Here is a 20,776-nt window from a genome sequence, read left to right on the forward strand (position 1 = left end):
TGCAGATTTTTATTTTAAATGACAAAATGAAATATAACCAACAATGAATTGTGTAAGGGATGAACAAAATAAAACTGAAAGCACACTAGAATGTTGGGGAAAAGAGCAGAAACACTGTTCTAAGAAGAAATGACAATGGTTCCAGATGTAAATCAAGTTGAAAATCCTGTTGCTAATGTGAAATTAGAATATATTAATTAGAATAAAGAATGCTGTGTTCCAGAGGCAGATGGTAATCATAGGAAATACATTTGGTCACAACAACAACAACTAATTAAGTCAACCAATGTTTCCTATTGACCGCTTGTGCTTGATACATGGTAGTTAATGATTAACAACAACATTATAAAATAACCCAGGAAAAGGGGAAAACAGGGGTAGGTAAAGCTTCCAGTATTACTGGCATAACAGTCCAAATCAAAATTCTACTTGAATGTGCTGGTGTTTTTCTCATCTGTGGATGAGCTGGTGTTTCCTTAGATTTCCTGATACAGAAAACCTTTTGCCACAAAGACTGCAGGGGTAGGGCTTCTCGCCTGTGTGAATACGCTGGTGTACACGGAGATTGCCTGACAGTGAGAACCTTTTGTCACATATCGTGCAGTGGTATGGCATCTCCCCTGTGTGAGTGCGCTGATGTATCTGTAGATTTCCTGCCTGTGTAAACATTTTGTCACACTGTGAACACTGGAAGGGCCTCTCCCCTGTGTGGATGCGTCGGTGTAAACTCAGACCTCCTGCACTTGAAAAACATTTGCCACAATGTTTGCATTGGTGCGGCCTCTCTCCGGTGTGAATGCGCTGGTGCATCTTCAGTTTACCTGATTCAGAAAAGCCTTTGTCACACACATTGCAAGGGTAGGGTTTCTCCCCTGTGTGGCTGCGCATATGAATATGGAGATGGGTTGACTGTGAATACCCTTTGTCACATATCGTGCAGCGATAGGGCTTTTCTCCTGTGTGACTACGCTGGTGGGTAAGCAGATTGCCTGCTTGAGAAAAGCTTTTGCCACACACTTCACAGTTATATGGTTTCACCCCTGTGTGAGTGCGCAAGTGTACAGCAAGATGATGTGACCGTGAAAACCCTTTGTCACACAGACTGCAGCGGTGACGTTTCTCTCCTGTGTGGATGAGCTGGTGTGTCCTTAGATGTGATGCACATGAAAACCTTTTGCCACACAGTATGCAGGCATAGGGCTTGTCTCCTGTGTGAATGCGCTGGTGCTTCCTTAAATGGCCTGCGTCAGAAAAGCTTTTGCTACACACCTTACAGTTATACTTCTTCTCTCCTGTGTGAATGCGCTGATGTGTCCTAAGATTGGATGAAAATACAAACCTTTTACCACATGTTGTGCAGTGGTAGGGTTTCTCCCCTGTGTGAGTGCGCTGGTGTTGCTTCAGATGTTGTGCCAGTGAAAAAGCTTTATCACACAGTTTACAGTGATGACGCTTTTCTCCTGTGTGAGTGTGCATATGAGTCCTAAGAGTTGATGATGTGGTAAACCTTTTGCCACAGAGACTGCAGGGGAAGGGCTTCTCTCCTGTGTGAGTGTGGTGTGTCCGTAGATTCCCTGCTTGAGAAAAGCTTTTACCACACACTTTACAGTGATGAGGTCTCTCTCCAGTGTGAGTGCACAAATGTCTACTAAGATGCTGTGACCGTGAAAACCCTTTGTCACAATGCTTGCAGTGATAAGGCGTCGCACCTGTGTGAACGACCTGGTGTAAGCTTAGACTTGATGCTAGAGAAAAGCTTTTGCCACAGAATCTGCAGTCATAGGGCTTCTCTCCAGTGTGAAGGACCTGGTGTCTTTTCAGGCTGCTTGCTTGAGAAAAACATTTTCCACACTTGTTGCAGGGGTTCAGTTTCTCTCCTGTGTGAATGAGTTGGTGTGTCCTGAGATTTCCGGCCTGTGTACTTTCTTTATCAGACTGTGAACATTGGTAGGGCCTCTCTCCTGTGCGAACACGCTGGTGTTTTCTTAAACTTGATGCCTTTGAAATCCTTTTGCCACACAGTTTGACACAGTAATTCTCCCCTTTGTGATTGTGTTGGTGTTTGGTTCTGGGAAGAAGACATGTATGTGGACTCCCAGGCCACTGTGATTTTCTCCCTGCCAAAAAGGAAAAAAACACAATTATCACAAGTCATCATTCTAGATCTTCAAACTTTAACACCAATTAAAGTAGGCAATGGAGATAAAGGAGATAATGCTCCACTGGAATTGCCATACTAGACAAGTCGTCTGCTGGCCGATTTTCCAGTCTAAGTTTTCTCTGTTGTTTACTGACCAGAAGGCCATCAGAAATGTGCCCCAAAATTCAAAATAGATTCAAGGAAGGTGGTCAGAAAATGGATGAATCACTAGACAATTTCGTACAGTTTTCACATTGGATCACTAATCAAAAGACTTAACGGGAGAAATTAAATTGTGGGGCCATCTCAAAATTCTCCCATGCTTCAATGTGGTGGACCTTTTGCAAAAGGGACAATTTACGATATACTGTCAAGTCAAGTCAAGTCAAGTTTATTGTCAATTTCTTTACATGCACTGGTCATACAAAGAATTTGAAATTGCGTTTCTTGCTCTCCCATACAGACATAGACTAATCTAGGTAAGGACATAGACAGTATAGACATAGACAGTACTCATACATGGACATAGACAGTATGGACGTAGACATTGCTCATACAGACATTTAAAGTGCAAGACTGGACAACAGAAGACTTGTAGAGAACATACATTAATAGGAGGTATTTTGTTGTGCTTTTTCTAAAAGTCCTTTATAGCGTTCTGACATAGTAATAGTAGCATTTGAAGAAAATAAATAATTAAAAAAGGTTTATTAAATACACCAGCAGCAGTATGTGTGTGTGTGTGTGTGTTTGTATGTGTTTTGTGTGCGTGTGTGTGTGTGTGTGTGTGTGTGTTTAGTGCAGGTAGAAAGTGCGGTGTGCGTCTGTGTGTGTGTCTGTGTACCTGTGTATGTGTGTGTGTGTATGTGTGTGAGTATGAGTTGTGTGTCAGTGTGTGTATGTTTGGGTTTAGTGCAGAAAGTGCAGTGTGCTTGTGTGTGTGTGTGTGTGTGTGTGTGTGTGTGTGTGTGTGTGTGTGTGTGTGTGTGTGTGTGTGTGTGTGTGTGTGTGTGTGTGCATGTGTATGTTTTGAGTTAGTGCAGGTTGAAAGTCATACTGTATGCATCTATCGCAATACTGCACTTAGCGAAACTCTGGCTGGGAAAATTGCCCTATTATCCTGCAAAAAAAATCCACAGTGGTTTACTGACCAGACTTGGTTCCTACTTGGTTCCATCTCAATGTTGCCCCAAAAAATAATATAGCAGCTGTATTCAAAAATGGCATGTTTCACACAGTGATATCAGGTCATATAAATTTAACACGACCAAATTTCAGCAAAATTCTGCCCCATGCCATCACACACACATATGCAAAGGTTACCTAAACAAAACCAGTGAAAACAGATTTTGTCATCTTGAAATTTCTTTGGGAAAGTGGTCAGAAAATGGTTGAATTACACAGACAGTTATTTGCTTGAAAGGTGGGTCTATTGTCTTGCCAAGTTTTCACAGAGGATTACTGACCAAAGCGATGAAAAAATAAAAGCTTGAGGCCACCTCAAATTTCCCCCAAAATTCAACATAGCTGACATTGCATTAACTGCGGTGTCCTTTTGACTGTCATGGCATAGTATTCAAAGCAGAACTATTTGGGTATTACGTAGTAAGCCTACAGGGGTCATTGATTGATCATCAAGGCATGCCTGTCAATGTTTGCATCGAGAAATCCAGGGTGGGGTGGTGGCAAAACCAATGGCTATGGGGGTCAGAGGAGAATGGGCCAATGAGATGGATCTATATACAGGAAAAACCCAGGGTTGGTTAACAATTGCATAAACATCCAGGGAATAACTTGAAAGCAGTGCAAGACAACACCTTAATAGGTGGTTTCCAGACATTTTTTTTTCTGCTACAATTCTTCACAATTCTCAAGACTTTTTCCCATTCTCATAGAATATCAATGACTAACAACCTCTATCGATGAAGGATATGGGGTTAGCTGTATACATCGTCCAACGGCTACACTTTTTAAATTTTAAAGGATAATCACAACCGAACCTACCCAAATGACTTTGATCATAACTTTACATAGAGCAGTAAGAGGCTACAATTACCACTTATGGGTTTTCCTCCATCTTTGTTGCCCTTGCCATCCGTTCCTGGCTGATCTGGTGTTGGCCTACAACAGTCGACCAGTCGCACCAACATTCTCTTCAGCTGGAAATGGGACACGAGATCTGGGGAGCACTGGTTCATCTTGGAGCTGAGGGCTGGAGCCATAGCTGATGCATCGACCCGTTACTGAAAATTAAACATCAGTTCAGTGAAGGATGATATTTTAAGCATATGTAGTATTAATATCAGTTTTTGAGTCAGTTATTGAGATACTGTATATATCTGCTAAATGCAAGGAGCATCTATCTGTCTGCTGTCGGTCTCCTCCGGTCAGTTTTTCTGTTCCACATACAACTCTCGCACCACTCTAGCCTGGGAAATCCCATGCTGCTTTGCACAATTGCTCCGATATGAATGCTAGCTTATGCATACAGAATAATCACAAATGGTCCATTTTAGGCTAGTGACAGTGGGGCAAAAAGCGCCTTCGTTTTCGAGATACCCCAACCGGAGGTAGAACAAAACCCAATAATGTTTTTCCTCATCTCTAAGGTGTCCCATACATGAAAATGATTCTTGGCCAAAGTGATTTTAATGCTAAGCCTAAAATTTTTACACATTTCCATATGCACCTCCAAACAAAAAAAGCACCAAAAATATGACTTCTCCGTATGGGAGTAGATATACAAAAAATCATGCAGAAAATTACCAGAAGCTCTGAGAGCTTTGAGAATTGGTATGCTCGTGCCCAGGGACTACCTGCACCAGATAGAAGTGGTTGGATTTGACCATCTTGATGTATGAAGGAGATATAAGCATTTAATCACACACATAAAATAGGCGGAAAATGAAAAAAAGTGATATTTATACAGAATGTCATCATTTACATTGTAATTGCTTTGTCAGGGAATGTCATATGCACACATATGATATCTTGATGGAAAGGTGAGATTGTTCTGAATCCAGCAATACCTCATATTTATATATTTTCTGAATATTAAAGATGGCATATCGTTCAATGTATGAGGTGCCCAGAATGAAAAAAAATCGAAAACGAGTTACAGGACCTATTTCAATACACTTTAGTGGTGACAGGAATGCTTACAATTGTATTACATATTACTAATAAACTTATTATTAGTGTGTGGTGCTATAGATTATGCTTGAATGAAGAATCAGATTAGGGTGAAAATATATTTATCACTAGTGTATATATATATATATATATATATATATATATATAATTTCTTGCACATTGTTAAGCTGGAAAATGCAGTGACTCCACCTACTTCCAATGCCTTGCAACTAGCTCATCAGAATATTGCATCACTCCTTTCAGGTAGATATGATAGAGGAAGGGAAAATAGAGTGGATGTTATTCAATTTGTTCAGAGATCTTTTATCTTCCACGAAGTGAAGCTCTCCAGTTCTTCTCCCATGAAAGAGTCAGCTATATATATATTTATATATATATTTCTTGCATCTGTAGGCTATTGTAAAGCTGGAAAAGATGAGATATTCCATGAAAGAGCTAGCTTTCCTTCAGTCTTTGTGCTCCCTCCCCAGCACACCACTGCATAGAAAAGGACACATACTGGCTTCAACAGTCTCATAGAACATATTAAGGAGTTTATAGCAGACAAGTATAGCCAATACTGTACTTTTTTGTAAACTGCATCTTTGGCTGACCAGTCCAGTTTGTTGTCTTGTTATACCCTTAGACCTCCAAAAGTCCACCTTCATCTGCTTGGTCTTAGTGTTGAGTTGTAGGTGCATTATTACACCACTGCAAAGCCCTGTAACTTACTCCTGTATTCCCTCCTGCCTTAATACAGCCTACAATTTTATTATCATCCAAGAATGTCTGCATGTGGTATGTGCCTGTGTTGTAAATATGTTAAGTCTGATGTGTACAAAGTGAACAGGAGAGGAGGGAGCACAGTTCCCTAGGCTGCTTTAGTACCACATACTACAGTGTCCAAGAGGCAATCTTTCAGTTTGACAAACTGTGGCCACTCTGTTAGGTAGTCCCTGATCAAGTGCACAAGGAGGGCATCCAAACCTAGGAGCCTCTCTCCCAATGGAAGGTTGGATGTTGTAGACAGCGCTGGAAAAGTAAAGGAACATTACTATATGTCCTGTGCAATAGGTATGTGATGACATCATCCACTCCAACCTTCTCCTGGTATGAAAACTGTACTAGATCCAGTGCATGACTTAATGCAGTCTGAGTGTATGTAACAGCATTGTCTTCATGCTGTGTGAAGGGAGGGCCTCTCGGTTGAATTCGTTTATCTCTTTTGGATGTGGCTTTTTGGGGACCGGGATGAGGCATAATGTGTTCAGAGTTGGTGCCTTACTAAGATGTACACTCGGGCTGAATAAATATTCCAGCAGCTCAGCCACTTCAGCACCACAGGTCTTTAGCAGTCTTGGTGATGTCCTATCCAGTTAATGGGCTTTAACCAGGTCTGCTGTGATTATAGAGAGGAGGGAGGGGGAGGTGCTGGGTGGTGGTAGTGTGATAAATAAAGACTGCTCCTGGAAGGAGCAATGATTTATGTTTACATGCAAATGGTAGTTGTATTACCAAAGCCTGACAGCAGGAAGCAAAGGCATTTTATTTCATGAGCCTACTGTAATAAACAGGGAGGGGAATAGCAAACATATTCAGTGAATTCAAAAGTTCATAGATCCACGCATAGCTTCTTCATTAGGTTCACTCAGGCATTACCTGACATCACTCAGGTGTGGCTTAATACCATCATGTAGGAGCGGGAAAGGATCTGCACACTGCTTGCAAAAGACTTAATTAATTTGGAGCAACGTTTCCATCATAGATCTAAAGAAGTTTTTTGATTTGGCACCTGCTGATGCTTTTCTGATGGATGTGTGCGCTTTCCACTACACTCTTAATACCATCATGTCACATGTTAGTGAATTGAATTCAGTGAATTATTTGTTTCATAGCTTTTATTTTAAGTTGATTAACCCACTTTTTGCCATTAAATGTTAGTGAAGTCATAAAGCACCATATCTGTAGCCTACTGGTGACATTTCACTTAACTTACCCATGTCATTTGATGACTATATGGCTGGATTGACCAAGTAAAGAACTATGATGTCTCACACTTTTCTTCATCCGGTATCAGATCATTTTATTTTTACAATATAATTTTGGCAAATCATTTTTGGCAAATAGGAGGAAAGGTAAGGCTAGGGTATGTTTGTTAAACTAAGGGAAATAACAGTGTGTCAAATACACTAGACTTCAATCCAGCAACCACATCATATTTTACAGCTAAGCAAATGGTTTGGCTGGACCTGGAAGAAAGGGCCAACCAAAGTGCAAGTCAGAAGAGTAATGATGTTATCTATCCTGGTCCATTTGCTAAATGTAGGCTTAATACAATTAATTGGGAACAAGGCATAGGAGGTAGACCACACTGGGCATTCCTTTAATGTGCCATGGTCAAGACCCCTCAACTCAAATCCTCTCAGGGGTACCAAAGTTCTGTGCTAGGCCCCCTGTCTTTGCCATCTTTATCTCATCTCACTGGGCAATGTTGTCCACTCACCCTGCTCCCTGCTATGTTGATGATAAACACCTGTCTGTCCAGCGAGATAACTCCATAGTTTCTGCGTGTACACTACAAACGTTTCAGAACATCTCTTTCACCTCTAGATGTCTAATTACCTTTGTACCATTTCAAGCTATGCATTCAATGTCTACAACTTGAATTACAATAAATAGCTGGGAAAATTAGGGTGTTATAATGCTCTAATGCATTGTCTTGGTTCCGCCTTTTTGCAATGTCTATGTGTCTATCTGCCTGTCTCTCAGACCTGGCCACATGGATGAAGCAACACCACCATCATCTGCCATTATATCAAGCAAGACATGAGGTCAACCACTGTTACCCCAGAAAACGCTACATAAACCTGGGTGTTATTATTTATGACTGCCCATCTTTTCTGAAAACACCGCTTAAATTACTGATGCTCTTTTGCACTGTTCAATATACAGAAAATCAGACTGTACCTGACTCAATATGCTACTCAGGTTCTGTACCTTGAGTGCAATTCTCTCCTGGAAGGAACCGTTTCATTTTATCTGAGGCTGCACTAAAACGTAATGTTGCTTCGCAATACTGTAACACCAACAGACTGGCCTTGGCCTCTGACAAGGTAATCCCAATGGTCTGACAAGTTACCAGCTGATACAAGAGTTTGGTCATCCCCCTCAACTTTTAAGAGGCTGAAAACACACATATCACACATATCATACACATATCTTCTAGGAGTATTTATCTTCATGCTCAACTCTTATAACCCTATATACAGTATAAGCCTGCACTCTGTATTTTCCACACACACTGAATGTAGCCATTGGATGAAAGAGTCAGGGAAATGTAATGAACTTAAATTCCCTATACTGGCCAGATCTAGACAGGGTGAGATGGCATTTAGTCGTTATTTAGTCATCAAAATGCTGGAACAAGCTTCCTGTCCAAATTAGAACTGCCCCGATAGTATCTTATTTTAAAAAGAAATGTGAAAAGGTTTATTCTCATCTGCCTTAAGTGATACAGTACAGTACACAATGCATTCTTTCTTCTTTTTTGTCTTTCTCTAATTGTTAGGACATTGAATGGCAATTTTGTATCATGATGTACTTTGATTGATTGATCGATTTAATTGACTTAGGTTTATCAATGCCATTACGATACCTGTATACATCAGTGGTATGTTGGTGCAGTGTATCTCTGGTACGCTATATTATTGTAAGGAAGTTTTAAGAACAAATATCCTTATACCATATAATTCCCTCACTGTGTTGTATTGGTTAATAATATTATACTTCAATATATACTAGGCTTCAGAGCACCACTACGGTTAATTAATGAACCAGCCTTTGAACTTTTGTATCTATGGAATGGACTGGTTCATTTTCTTTCTTTTTTGGACACATTATGTATTGAACGATGTACCATCAATGTTGAGAATATATATACATATTAGGTAATGTTAGATTTAGCACAATCTCATCTTTTCCAGCTTTACAATAGCCTACAGATGCAAGAAATATATATATAAATATATATATAGCTGGCTCTTTCATGGGAGAAGAACTGGAAAGCTTCACTTCGTGGAAGATAAAAGATCTCTGAACAAATTGAATAACATCCACTCTATTTCCCCTTCCTCTATCATATCTACCTGAAAGGAGTGATGCAATATTCTGATGAGCTAGTTGCAAGGCATTGGAAGTAGGTGGAGTCACTGCATTTTCCAGCTTAACAATACCTACAGATGTGCAAAAAATGATATATATATATATATATATATATATATATATATATATATATATATATATATATATATATATATATATACTGTATAGGTATATATATACACTAGTGATAAATATATTTTCACCCTAATCTGATTCTTCATTCAAGCATAATCTATAGCACCACACACTAATAATAAGTTTATTTGAAGTAATATAGCCTACTGTAATACAATTGTGAGCATTCCTGTCACCACTTAAGTGCATTGAAATAGGTCCTGTAACTCCCTTTCGATTTTTTTCATTCTGGGCACCTCATACATTGAACGATATGCCATCTTTAATATTCAGAAAATATATACATATGAGATATTGCTGGATTCAGAACAATCTCACCTTTCCATCAATATATCATATGTGTGCATATGACATTCCCTGACAAAGCAATTACAATGTAAATGATAACATTCTGTATAAATATCACTTTTTTTCATTTTCCGCCTATTTTAGGTGTGTGATTAAATGCTTATATCTCCTTCATACATCAAGATGGTCCAATACAACCACTTCTATCTGGTGCAGGTAGCCCCTGGGCACAAGCATACCAATTCTCAAAGCTCTCAGAGCTTCTGGTAATTTTCTGCATGTTTTTTTGTATATCTACTCCCATACGGAGAAGTCACATTTTGGGTGCCTTTTTTGTTTGGAGGTGCATATGGAAATGTGTAAAAATTTTAGGCTTAGCATTAAAATCACTTTGGCCAAGAATCATTTTCATGTATGGGACACCTTAGAGATGACGAAAAACATTATTGGGTTTTGTTCTACCTCCGGTTGGGGTGTCTCAAAATTTTGAGGCCATTGTCACTAGCCTATTGCTACTTCTTACTTTTTGAAGAACTTTCGAAATGCAAATATAGTGTATTTCACACACAAACTGAATGCAAAACATCTTATGCTATGGCTGACACAAAGAGTGCATTCCAATATGCGTCCTCCACTTGTGCTTGTGGCCTCGTACCAGGAAGTAATATGTCATAATGACATCACTGACAACAGCATTATATTTCAATATCTCGTAAAAGCTCAATTGAAAAGTCATTTTTTCATTTGCAAACTGGATTGTGAATGAAGAATAGTCCCCCAAAAATTGTTTTGGCCAAGCTGACAGCGGGGAAACTTTATCGTTTTCTCCACGGAGGAGGGCCCAAAAGGCGGGGTGAGGCCACAAGCACAAGTGGAGGATGCTAGGTTGCATATTGGAATGCACTCAATGTATTGTGGCAACCAATCCCAACTGACATACTTAACTCTTTCGGAGTCTTGCTCTCACATGGATTACCCTAGCTAAGAAAAAAATGAAACAAAATGGTAGCTTGCTCTTTACTTTCAAATGGACATACTGATTTTGATGCACCCATAGTGCAATGAGTGAGAACAGGAAAACATGTGAAAAACACGTCACCATACCTCCAACATCAAGGCCTACTGTGACACTAATTAGGCCTACAAACATTTCTGTGGCAACCGGATAACTTTTTCAAAAAAGGGTTCTATGTTCCCCGCTGTTTCCAAGTATAGCTGCATGGCAAAGCGCAAGTTGTTGTTGCACCTCTGACAGGTTAGGTTTAGGGATACAGGGCACACATTTAAAACTCTGAAACATTGCATTACTGACAGGTTAGGTTTAGGGATGGTTTTGGGAAGGGCACAATTTGAAAACTCGGAAATAATGCGGGGAACTTAGGACCCTTTGTTCAAAAAAGGGTTCCATGTTCCCCGCTGCTTCCAAGTATAGGCCTACTGCTGCCGCAAGGCAAAGCACAGGTTGTTGTTGTAGCCTACCTCTGACAGGTTAGGTTTAGGGATAGTTTCAGGCACAAATTCAGTGTCAGTAAAACTCCAAAGCGCTAATGCAATCCGGATTCTTAGAATAGGCTATAGGCCTATAGGTTCACTACACCGTGCAAAGTAGCAATTTCAGGCAGAATATAATTAAATAGAATCTAACAAACACACAATAAAAAACATAGGCCTACCTTTCTCAGTTCCCAAACCAGACGAAGTTGGTGGTGGAGCTGAAGCATCGAAACAGTGCACCACTGCGGTGTAGCTCCGTCGGACTCGGCGATGGAAGCGCGTCGATAGAGTGCACAGATATGATCTGGTGAACACAATCCGCCTCAAACAGCGCGTTCGAATGCACATTGATGTACTAGGCTACCTTCTTTGACTACGGTCACTGAGCACAGCAGCACTTCTTCTTATACGAGTCTCACCATAGAAACTGGAAGCTATGAGGATGATCACAGGCTGGTGGTCAGGGGTGGTACTGCAGTAGTTGGCTATCGCGGCCAAGTGAAAAATGGGTGTCAATGACGTTTCCTACAACCATAATTAGTGTCTCGTATATTTTTTGCCCAGAAATGTTGACATTCAGTATTTTTTAAAGGTTTTTTTTACATTATGTATATAGGCTACTGGGTCAGCAGGCTGAATTTACAAGACCAAAACCATAGCAGAATGCCTGCTTACAGGTTGATTTTTTTTTTATTTATTTATTTTTAAACTAAACACTCAAAAGAACTTGACAATGTAGGCTTACCCTGTAATAGGCCTACCAACAAAAGTTCTTAACAGTATTTTTTTTTTCAGGCTGATGACTAGAAATTGGAGAAGAGTATTTTAGCATTTATCCCAACTGATACTCATCAGTTGTCCATGGTTGCCATCTGGTTGAACTGCACGTTTCTGAGGTGACAATAATGAGGGAGGGTGTTCGCTTCCAAGCAAACTTCTATCTCAAGTTCAAGTTCAAGAGTTAATATGCCATGTCAACAAAGTTGATAGGATTTTTTGTGTCATATCCCCAAACATCAAATCAAATACCAAATCAAATACAAACAATAGACAAGACACACAGCTGCGAAGCACATACGATAAATATAACTATGGGTAGACACAAGCAGCAAGCAGAGAGAGTCTCAGCAGACATTAGACAGCAGATTACAGATTATGCTAAAATAATAAAGTGAATTAAAGTGCAGAGAGTGGGAAATCATGACAGGTTAAGATGTCTTATAGTCAGTCTTCCTATATCTGGATGTGGATGCTGTGACACACTATTCCTTCCATCTCCGCTCCATCACTCAGCTAAACAACTCACCAGTTGTGCGCCTACACTATGTACCGCCATTCTCCTATCAATACCACATCTTAATCAGATAGTTAGATAGCTCATTCATTAGTGTAAAACTCAGGTGAGAGTTGCCGCCAAGATCAGAAGTGTCACAATAGGACATAACGGGAATGCACAACACTACCTCTTTTTTTTTAAAATATATGTTCCATGTACAGGTATGTCTGCTGTTGCCCAGTCTTGCACTTTATATGTCTGTATGGGTATTGTATAGGTGCTCAAGGTCTAATGTATGTCTGCTGTCTATGTCTAACTGTCTAGAGTCTAGAGTCTGTCTGCATGGGAAAGTAAGAAACGTAATTTCAATTCTTTGTATGACCAGCGCATATAAAGAAATTGTCAATAAAACCGACTTGACTTGACTTGATTCACAGCAGCTCATGCTCAGGTGTTAATGATGTGTTATGACACAGAAGATACAACAATTTGGCCCAATGAGAATTCCCAGGCATTTGGCTTCAGCATTAAAACAGTCCAGGATTGGTTGCTTTGACCAAGGGCTTCTGTCTGGACTGGAGTGGCCTCCAGCTGCAGTCAACACTGTCCTGTCCTCGTCTCAAAATGTTTTAGCTATAATAACTTTTTTTGAATCAACTGTCCAATGGAGTTTGTTTCATTTTTATTTCTTTCCCCTGCCTATCCTGAGGTGTGTTTCTCAACAACATTGTTACTTACTAAGTTATCTACTTACTTGATTGTAATGCGATTTCCCATTGGAAACCTATTAAGTTGCTAACTGGTTGCTTTCGAGAAACAGGGTCCTGAAGTCTTTCCAAGAGCAAAAATACACGTGTGCCAATCATGCTTGTAGTGAGTGTATATAACCACAAGGGGGAGACTTTACTCCATCTTTTCTTGAACTGTAGTTACTTACAGAAGGGATCAACAACAGAGTGTAACCCCTCTGGAGCGTGAGCTTCCCACAAGGTGTAAAAAAAATTAGACTTAAATGTAGATTCATTTAGGATGTGAAGCGAGCGATTGAAGCGACTAGAGTTTGTTGGTAGAAAGCAGAACGCAAGCGTTCCAACATTCCTATTGGCTGACCTATATACAGTCATTGGCTGTGGCGCCTTTTCCCCGAACCGCGTCATAGTTCATTAGCATAACATAGCCAGGAGTTCAACTTCAAACTGTCGCTCTCGGCGTGCGAATCGCCTCTGATCTCCAGAAACGCTTTTGTCGCATGACTCAATACAAAGTCAATTACTTCCCTCGCTCGCCTCGCTCTTGTCGCGCTAGGTGTATTTGCCCGAGAGTACACGTGTGACCTGTGTGTGTGTGTGTGTGTGTGTGTGTGTGTGTGTGTGTGTGTGTGTGTGTGTGTGTGTGTGTGTGTGTGTGTGTGTGTGTGTGTGAGAGAGAGAGATGGAGAGAGGTCCACAATGGCTGATCCGCCAAGAGTTATTTCAGGAACTTGCCAGAAGACCAGAGTGAGTATTGTGTTCAATATAAGTTGTTGTGGACAGGACTGCAGGCCCGAGCGTGTGGGAATGATGTCATGTGAACCTTCAGTGAAGAGGAGCAGAAGCATACATATGTCTATGCACTGTTGGGAAAGTTACTCAAAAACTGTAATGCACTAGGCCTACTTATTAGGCCTACATGTTACTGTCATTTAAAAGTAATGCCTTACATTACAACATTACTTTTTTTTTTTTAAGTAAGGCATTACACTACTTTTGCATTACTTTTAGTTACTTTAGCCAAAATGACTGGAAATAAGGATTTGGCAATCTACAGTGCAAATCTATGAGGTGGCATGACTTTCACCTGCCATCCACAAGTCGTTTTTGAAGCCTGCAGACTGAAAACCAACATTTTCAGGAATTGCGTCTTACCCACATACAATAAGGCCTAAGAAAAATAAAAGTTTGGTTCCGGTTGGTTGTCAGGTTTGGTCATCGTCCGGTCGGATTTTTTTTTTTATTTCCAATTTTTTTTTCAATTTCTTTTTTTTTTGTCCGACTCCCCAACCCCCCACATGCGCCAGATTTTGTCATAAACGTTGTTGAACAATGCCAAGGACGATAGTGGAGTTGAGGCTTGATAAGTAGCCTACAGCTGAAGCTACAATGAAATATAATAAGCATTAATGAGCCAAGAGGCCTATAATATTTTATTTCAAATTGATTTATTTCAATGTTAGTGATGTTTAGTTGAACAAAAGTGAGGGGGGTGCAACATACTCATCCCCCCCGTCGGATAGCCTACCCTGCCGTGTCCCTGTCTCGTGCGAATGGGATGCATCCCCTCCTTTCCTGACTAATTTGGTGGTGCTATGGCACCTCTTCAAATCGTCAAATTGTTTGTAGGCTACTGTTTTTCGATGTGGAAAGCGGTTTGGGTTTCAAGTACAGTGTGCATTCAACTTAAATGTTCTTGGCGTCCTTATTTTCAATGGAGTCAAAGTAGTGGGCATATACCCATCTTGAAAACGAGCAAGCTGGATCTTCTGGATCGGTCATCCTTTGTCAGCCTGCCATTTCGAGAGACGAAGCGTGAAAGAGGAAGCAATGTTCTGCGCGGACGTAGGCTATCGTAGGCTAGCTGATCTCTCGCGGTGATCCGCGTAGGCCTATAGCCTAAAGAAAACAAAATACCCACACAAAATGTAGGTGAAAAAAAATGCCTTTTAATGTGCAAGTTACTTGCATTGTAACGAGGACATAGGGTGAACATTGTGGGATGCTTTTTGAAATTTCAGGTTCTCTGCCATTGTATGCAAATACTATTACATCACATGTCAAACTTTTATGTTATTTTCAAAATCTAGGGTGTCTTTTACAAAATTAAGTAGAAAGTTTGGAAATATTTTCATTACAGAAGAAATTATTTTGCTTTATTATATGGTGTGACGTCATCGGTCGAATGCTCCATTCATTTCAACTGGGCTCCCCAACGTTCACACGTCTGTTATTTTTCTATAACGGACGGGTTGGTCTATAACAGACCGCTGTCAATGGCAACAAGACTTTTCACTGCTAAAGCGACTTTTCAACAAGACTCTAATCAGCTGCTGTGATAGACAACACCTGCCCAGGTAGCAAAAGCCGTTAAGAACAGTCGGCCTGATCTTGGCAGAATGTCGGTGCACCGTCGGCTGAGAGTCGGCTCGGCTGGAACACTGGTTACCGTGACTCAGCCAACACTTCATAGAACACTGAAAATAACTGTCACTTCATGCAGTAACTGAGCCAACACTCTGCCGACACTGAAAATAACTGTCAGTCTCATGCAGTCACTGAGCCAACACTGAGCCGACACTGTCGGCATACGGTAGTAGGACCATTATTGGGCCGCGGACAAAGCCAAAATCGGGCCGACTGTTATCACTCGCGAAAAAAGGATCGGGCCAACAATGGGCCAGATAAACTTTGCTACCTGGGTGTTGGCCTTCGGAAATAACACGGCGTTTCCACCAGAGATTCTCCGGCAGACTCAACCAAGCAGATTCAAGAGACGGTCCAGGAAACACAGGGGTAGACGAGCAGGTATCCGGATCAGACTTCGAGGCAAGGCAGACCGGCCACCTCTGCCTAGTATCCTGCTAGCCAATGTCCAGTCTTTGGCGAACAAGCTGGACGACTTGAGAGCACGGATTGCCTTCCAGCGGGACATCAGGGACTGCAATGTCCTGTGTTTTACTGAAACCTGGCTCTCACCTATAATACAATACCGGATCAGTCACTCATGCCTGCTGACCACTTCTTCATCGTTCGGATGGACAGAACCGAGGCGTCCGGGAAATCCAAAGGTGGGGGAGTTTGCTTCATGACAAACAGGTGGTGCGAGCCAAGGAACATCACCGTTCTCTCCAGGGAATGTAGTTCTACTCCTAATCAGGAACACTTGTCCATCTTGTGCAGACCACATTTCCTGCCCCGTGATTTCACAGCGGTCATTATGACTGCGGTTTACATCCCCCCAAGTGCAAACACGGACATTGCTATTGGCGAGCTACAAGAGGTAATAAATAAACAACAGCATCACCATCCAGAGGCGGCCTTCATCGTCCTCGGCGACTTCAACAAGGCCAAACTTTCCCGAGGTTTGCCAGAGTTTAAGCAACACATTCACTTCCCGACGAGGGGCGACAACATCTTAGACCACTGCTACACTCCGTTCACAGAATGTAGCGCTTCCGATGCCCGCTTTCGACAAGTCTGACCACGTTGCGGTGTTTCTCATACCAAAACACAAGATCAGGAGGGAAGCACCAGTGACGAAAGCAGTACAACGCTGGACTGACCAATCGGAAATGCTGCTCCAAGACGCGCTTGAGAACACGGACAGAGAGGATTTATAGAGGAGAGGCCAAACTGGCAGCTTCTTCCGGGTGGTACTGTCCACGGGGCGGCGATGTTCAAGCAGAGGAGAGCCGTCAGAATGAATGGGGGTCCTATGAAGCTCCACAATAGACGCAACTGATGTGTCCGATATGGAAGGTCACCGGTTTTCATTTTATTTTTCCTAAAGGAAGTGTAAATTGCCCTTCCAAATGGCATTTGGTTTGATTTTTTAAACTCATTGCATTTTTTTTTTAAAACACGCATTTTGTGCATGAATAACGTGAAACTCAATTACCCAAAATGCTGCACGTGAGCTCTCTACCCGGTTGATTCTGGAAAACAAACATGGCGGCAACTCGGTTTACTACCTTAAAAACGCTAGATTTCTTAACTGACGAAAATCGAAGGCAGAAATCAACATTGTAGTGTCTAAATATGAGGTCGATTGGTCTATTTGTGGCGTACATCACGATCGGCTGAGTTGTTGGCCTCACGTTTGTCAGTTAGCTTGTGGCTAGGCTACGTCTCGCCGACGTTAGCATCCGGTTTAGTTCCCCATTCACCAATTGGATGTCGTCATTTCCTTAGCTAGAAGCTAGTGAAGACTGACTCACAAATGTCGAATCTGTAAGAAACTAGACGGATATAACTCCTAGGTTACTGTGTTTTTAATTTAAATTTTTAATTTGCAGTCATAGACGACCGTAATATGTTCAGGTTTCAGCTGCTAGGGAGGACTTATTGTTTGCCATTAGCCCCAGCCCAATAGGGGAACCCCAATCTGCTCTGTCTGAACAGCGCCCCTAATGCAAATCCATTGAACTGCGGCCAAATTTTGTATAATGGGGCGAATAGCATGTGGGACGGCTATAGGTAGAAAGGCTATGACACGGACTGGGAGCTTTTCCGGGTATCCTCATATGACGTCAGTGAATATGCAGACACGGTAGGGTGCTACATTCAATTCCTGATAAACGATATCATGAGACTGTCATTATAAAAGTTTACCCAAATCAGAAACCCTGGGTAGATAAAACTGTGAAAGCAGCACTTGCAGCCCGTTCTGTTTCATACAAGGCTGGTATTTTATCAGGTGATATGTCAGGCTATAAAGATGCAGTTTATGGACTTAGGAGGACTGTGAAGGCAGCAAAGACCCGCTATAGAGACAGAGTGGAAGCTGACTTTCAGGCTGGTGATCCTGCCAGCGTCTGGAAGGGCCTTCGGGTCATGACTGATCTAAAATCCAAGCCCAGCTCCATTGATAGTACTGAGCTCTCTTTTGCTGATGAGTTAAACACATTTTATGCACGTTTCGACCTTGCCAACCCCATGGTGGCTGTCACTGAAGAGTCTAGTGAAACCGGGACTCCTCCTTTCATTATCAGTGAGAGTGATGTGAGGGGAGTGTTCAGAGGCGTAAATGGAAGAAAGGCAACAGGCCCTGATCATATTCCTGGCAGGGTTCTGAAATCCTGTGTTGATCAACTAGCCCCCGTATATGCTGAGATCTTTAATTTGTCACTTGCCCAAGCCGTTGTCCCATCTTGTTTTAAACACTCAATCATAGTTCCTGTGCCCAAGAACAGCAAGCCAGCAGGCCTGAATGACTATCGCCCAGTGGCCCTTACATCAGCAGTTATGAAGTGCTTTGAGAGGCTTGTGAAAAAACACATATGTGACACCCTGCCCAGTGCTTTCGATCCTCACCAATTTGCCTATAGAGCAAACAGAAGCAGGGACGATGCCATCTCAAGCCTTCTACATACCACACTGTCCCACCTGGATGAGGGGAGGGGGAATTATGTTAGAATGCTGTTCATAGATTACAGTTCAGCATTCAACACCATTATCCCCCTGCGCCTGGCTGACAAGATGAGGGGGCTGGGACTCAACACACAGTTGTGCAATTGGGTGCTCAGCTTTCTCACTGATCGCCCTCAAGTGGTCAGAATAGGTGGAGGTGTCACTTCAAGTCAGCTGACCCTCAACATTGGCTCGCCCCAGGGTTGTGTTTTGAGCCCACTGCTCTATAACATCTACACGCATGACTGTACAACCACCAGCAGCTCAAATTCCATCTTTAAGTTCGCTGACGACACCGTGGTGCTGGGTCTCATCTCAAACAACAACGAGACAGCCTACCTGAATGAGGTGGATGACCTAGCACTGTGGTGTCAGTCCAACAACCTGGCCCTGAACGTCAGCAAGACGAAAGAAATGGTATTGGACTTCAGGAAGGTGCAGAGCAGGGCATACACGCCACTTACCATCAGCGGGGAGCCTGTGGAGAGGGTCTCAAACTACAAGTACCTGGGAGTACACCTGACTGAGGACCTCTCCTGGTCACAACACACTCAACACCTGACAGCAAAATCCAGGCAGCGGCTGTACTTTCTCCGCCTACTGAGGAAGTTTAAGGTCTCCACTCCCATCCTGACCACCTTCTATTCATCAGCGGTGGAAAGTGTGTTAACAGGCTGTTTTACGGCCTGGTTTGGAAGCTGCACACAACAACAACAGAAGGACCTACAGAGAGTGGTGCGCTCTGCAAAGCCAACCTTCCAGGACTCTTGGGCCTTTACACTAAGAGAGTGGGAGCCAGGGCTAGGAAGATTATGCAGGATGTCTCACACCCCAACTCTTACATGTTCACCCTACTTAAGTCCTGCAGACGACTCAGAACCATTCAGGCCAGAACTGAAAGAATGAGGAAAAGTTTTTACCCCCAGGCAGTGCGACTGCTGAACAGAGACTTTTTAAAATAATAATTTTCTTTGTTTTTTTCTTTAACTTATTTCTCACCTTTTATTTCCTTTTTTACTTTACTTCTTTAATTTTTTAATTTTTAAGATGCAGAGCTGATGACCCCATCATCATTTCACTACAATTACCATGTATGTGACAAATAAAAGTACTTGAACTTGAACTTGAACTTGAACTTGTCCTGGCTAGCTGTTGTCTAGCGGTGTTCCACAACGGCACTGTTTTGTTTTGCGCAGCAACAATCTTAACATTAAATAGGCCTAAAGAAATGTCCCCGCAATGTGTGAAACATGAACAAGACCCCTCCGCTCCGCGTCGGGGTCTAAAGATTCTCTCTGTCGTGCTGCTATTCCACGGTAGCGACCTTCTCGCCGAACGTTAACCCTTACTTAANCAGTTCTGGCCAAGTTCAGAATGAACTTCCTGACCACTGGTAGAGTGGGACATTGCTGCTTTTTCCATTTTATTTTATTTATTACACAATTGACAAGGATATTAAAGTTTGTTATATATGCATTTATGTAAAAACTGTTTGTTTGCATAGGCCTACATTTTGTTACCTTTATATGAAGAATTTGTTGCATAAACCTGCTTACATAGAATGCACCCATAGGCCTACCTGATACAGCAAGCATATTACTACTGAAAAAGAGACTAATACTAAGATTTTATTAGTAATTTTCTGATAATAAGCAATTATAAGCAACATTTTATTGAAATATAATACACTATTTGCTGTTTCACCATAAAAAATGTGCCCTGTCCCACTTTACCAATAGCCATTGGTAAAGTGGGACAGTGGAAAATGTGCCCCTAATTATATCCCCGAAACGCGGAGCGTCGGGGATGTAATGGTTTTGCGTGCGCCGCCGCCGCGTCCGCGTCCGCCGCCGCCGCCGCCGCGTAAGGTCTTTCGTGTTAACGCGATAACTTTTGAACGGATGTTTGGATTTGTCCCAGATTTTTTGGGTGAATGCTCCAGGACAGGTTCATGAACTGATTAGAGTTTGGAGGTCAACACTTTCAAGA

The 20,776-nt window shown here is 41.9% G+C and overlaps 1 protein-coding gene across 1 annotated transcript; it reads right to left on the reverse strand.

Moving 5' to 3' along the window:
- Nucleotides 1-8: 8 nt before the first annotated feature.
- LOC134452840 (zinc finger protein 883-like) lies at nucleotides 9-11,676 on the reverse strand. The gene is made up of 3 exons (XM_063203471.1): nucleotides 11,530-11,676; nucleotides 4,197-4,383; nucleotides 9-2,117 (listed from the first exon to the last, which is right to left on the reverse strand). The coding sequence occupies exons 2-3, from the start codon at nucleotides 4,360-4,362 to the stop codon at nucleotides 451-453; spliced, it is 1,833 nt and encodes a 610-aa protein (XP_063059541.1). The 5' UTR covers nucleotides 4,363-4,383; nucleotides 11,530-11,676; the 3' UTR covers nucleotides 9-450.
- Nucleotides 11,677-20,776: the final 9,100 nt, after the last annotated feature.

The sequence above is a fragment of the Engraulis encrasicolus genome, chromosome 1 (assembly GCF_034702125.1).
Source record: "Engraulis encrasicolus isolate BLACKSEA-1 chromosome 1, IST_EnEncr_1.0, whole genome shotgun sequence".
Lineage (NCBI taxonomy): Eukaryota > Metazoa > Chordata > Actinopteri > Clupeiformes > Engraulidae > Engraulis > Engraulis encrasicolus.

Excerpts from the sequence above, each read along its gene's own strand:
- LOC134452840 (XM_063203471.1), bottom strand. The coding sequence starts at position 4,362 with ATGGCTCCAGCCCTCAGCTCCAAGATGAACCAGTGCTCCCCAGATCTC. Across the intron at positions 2,118-4,196 it reads TGGAGGAAAACCCATAAGTG|GGAGAAAATCACAGTGGCCT; the intron begins GTAATTGTAGCC and ends CCTTTTTGGCAG.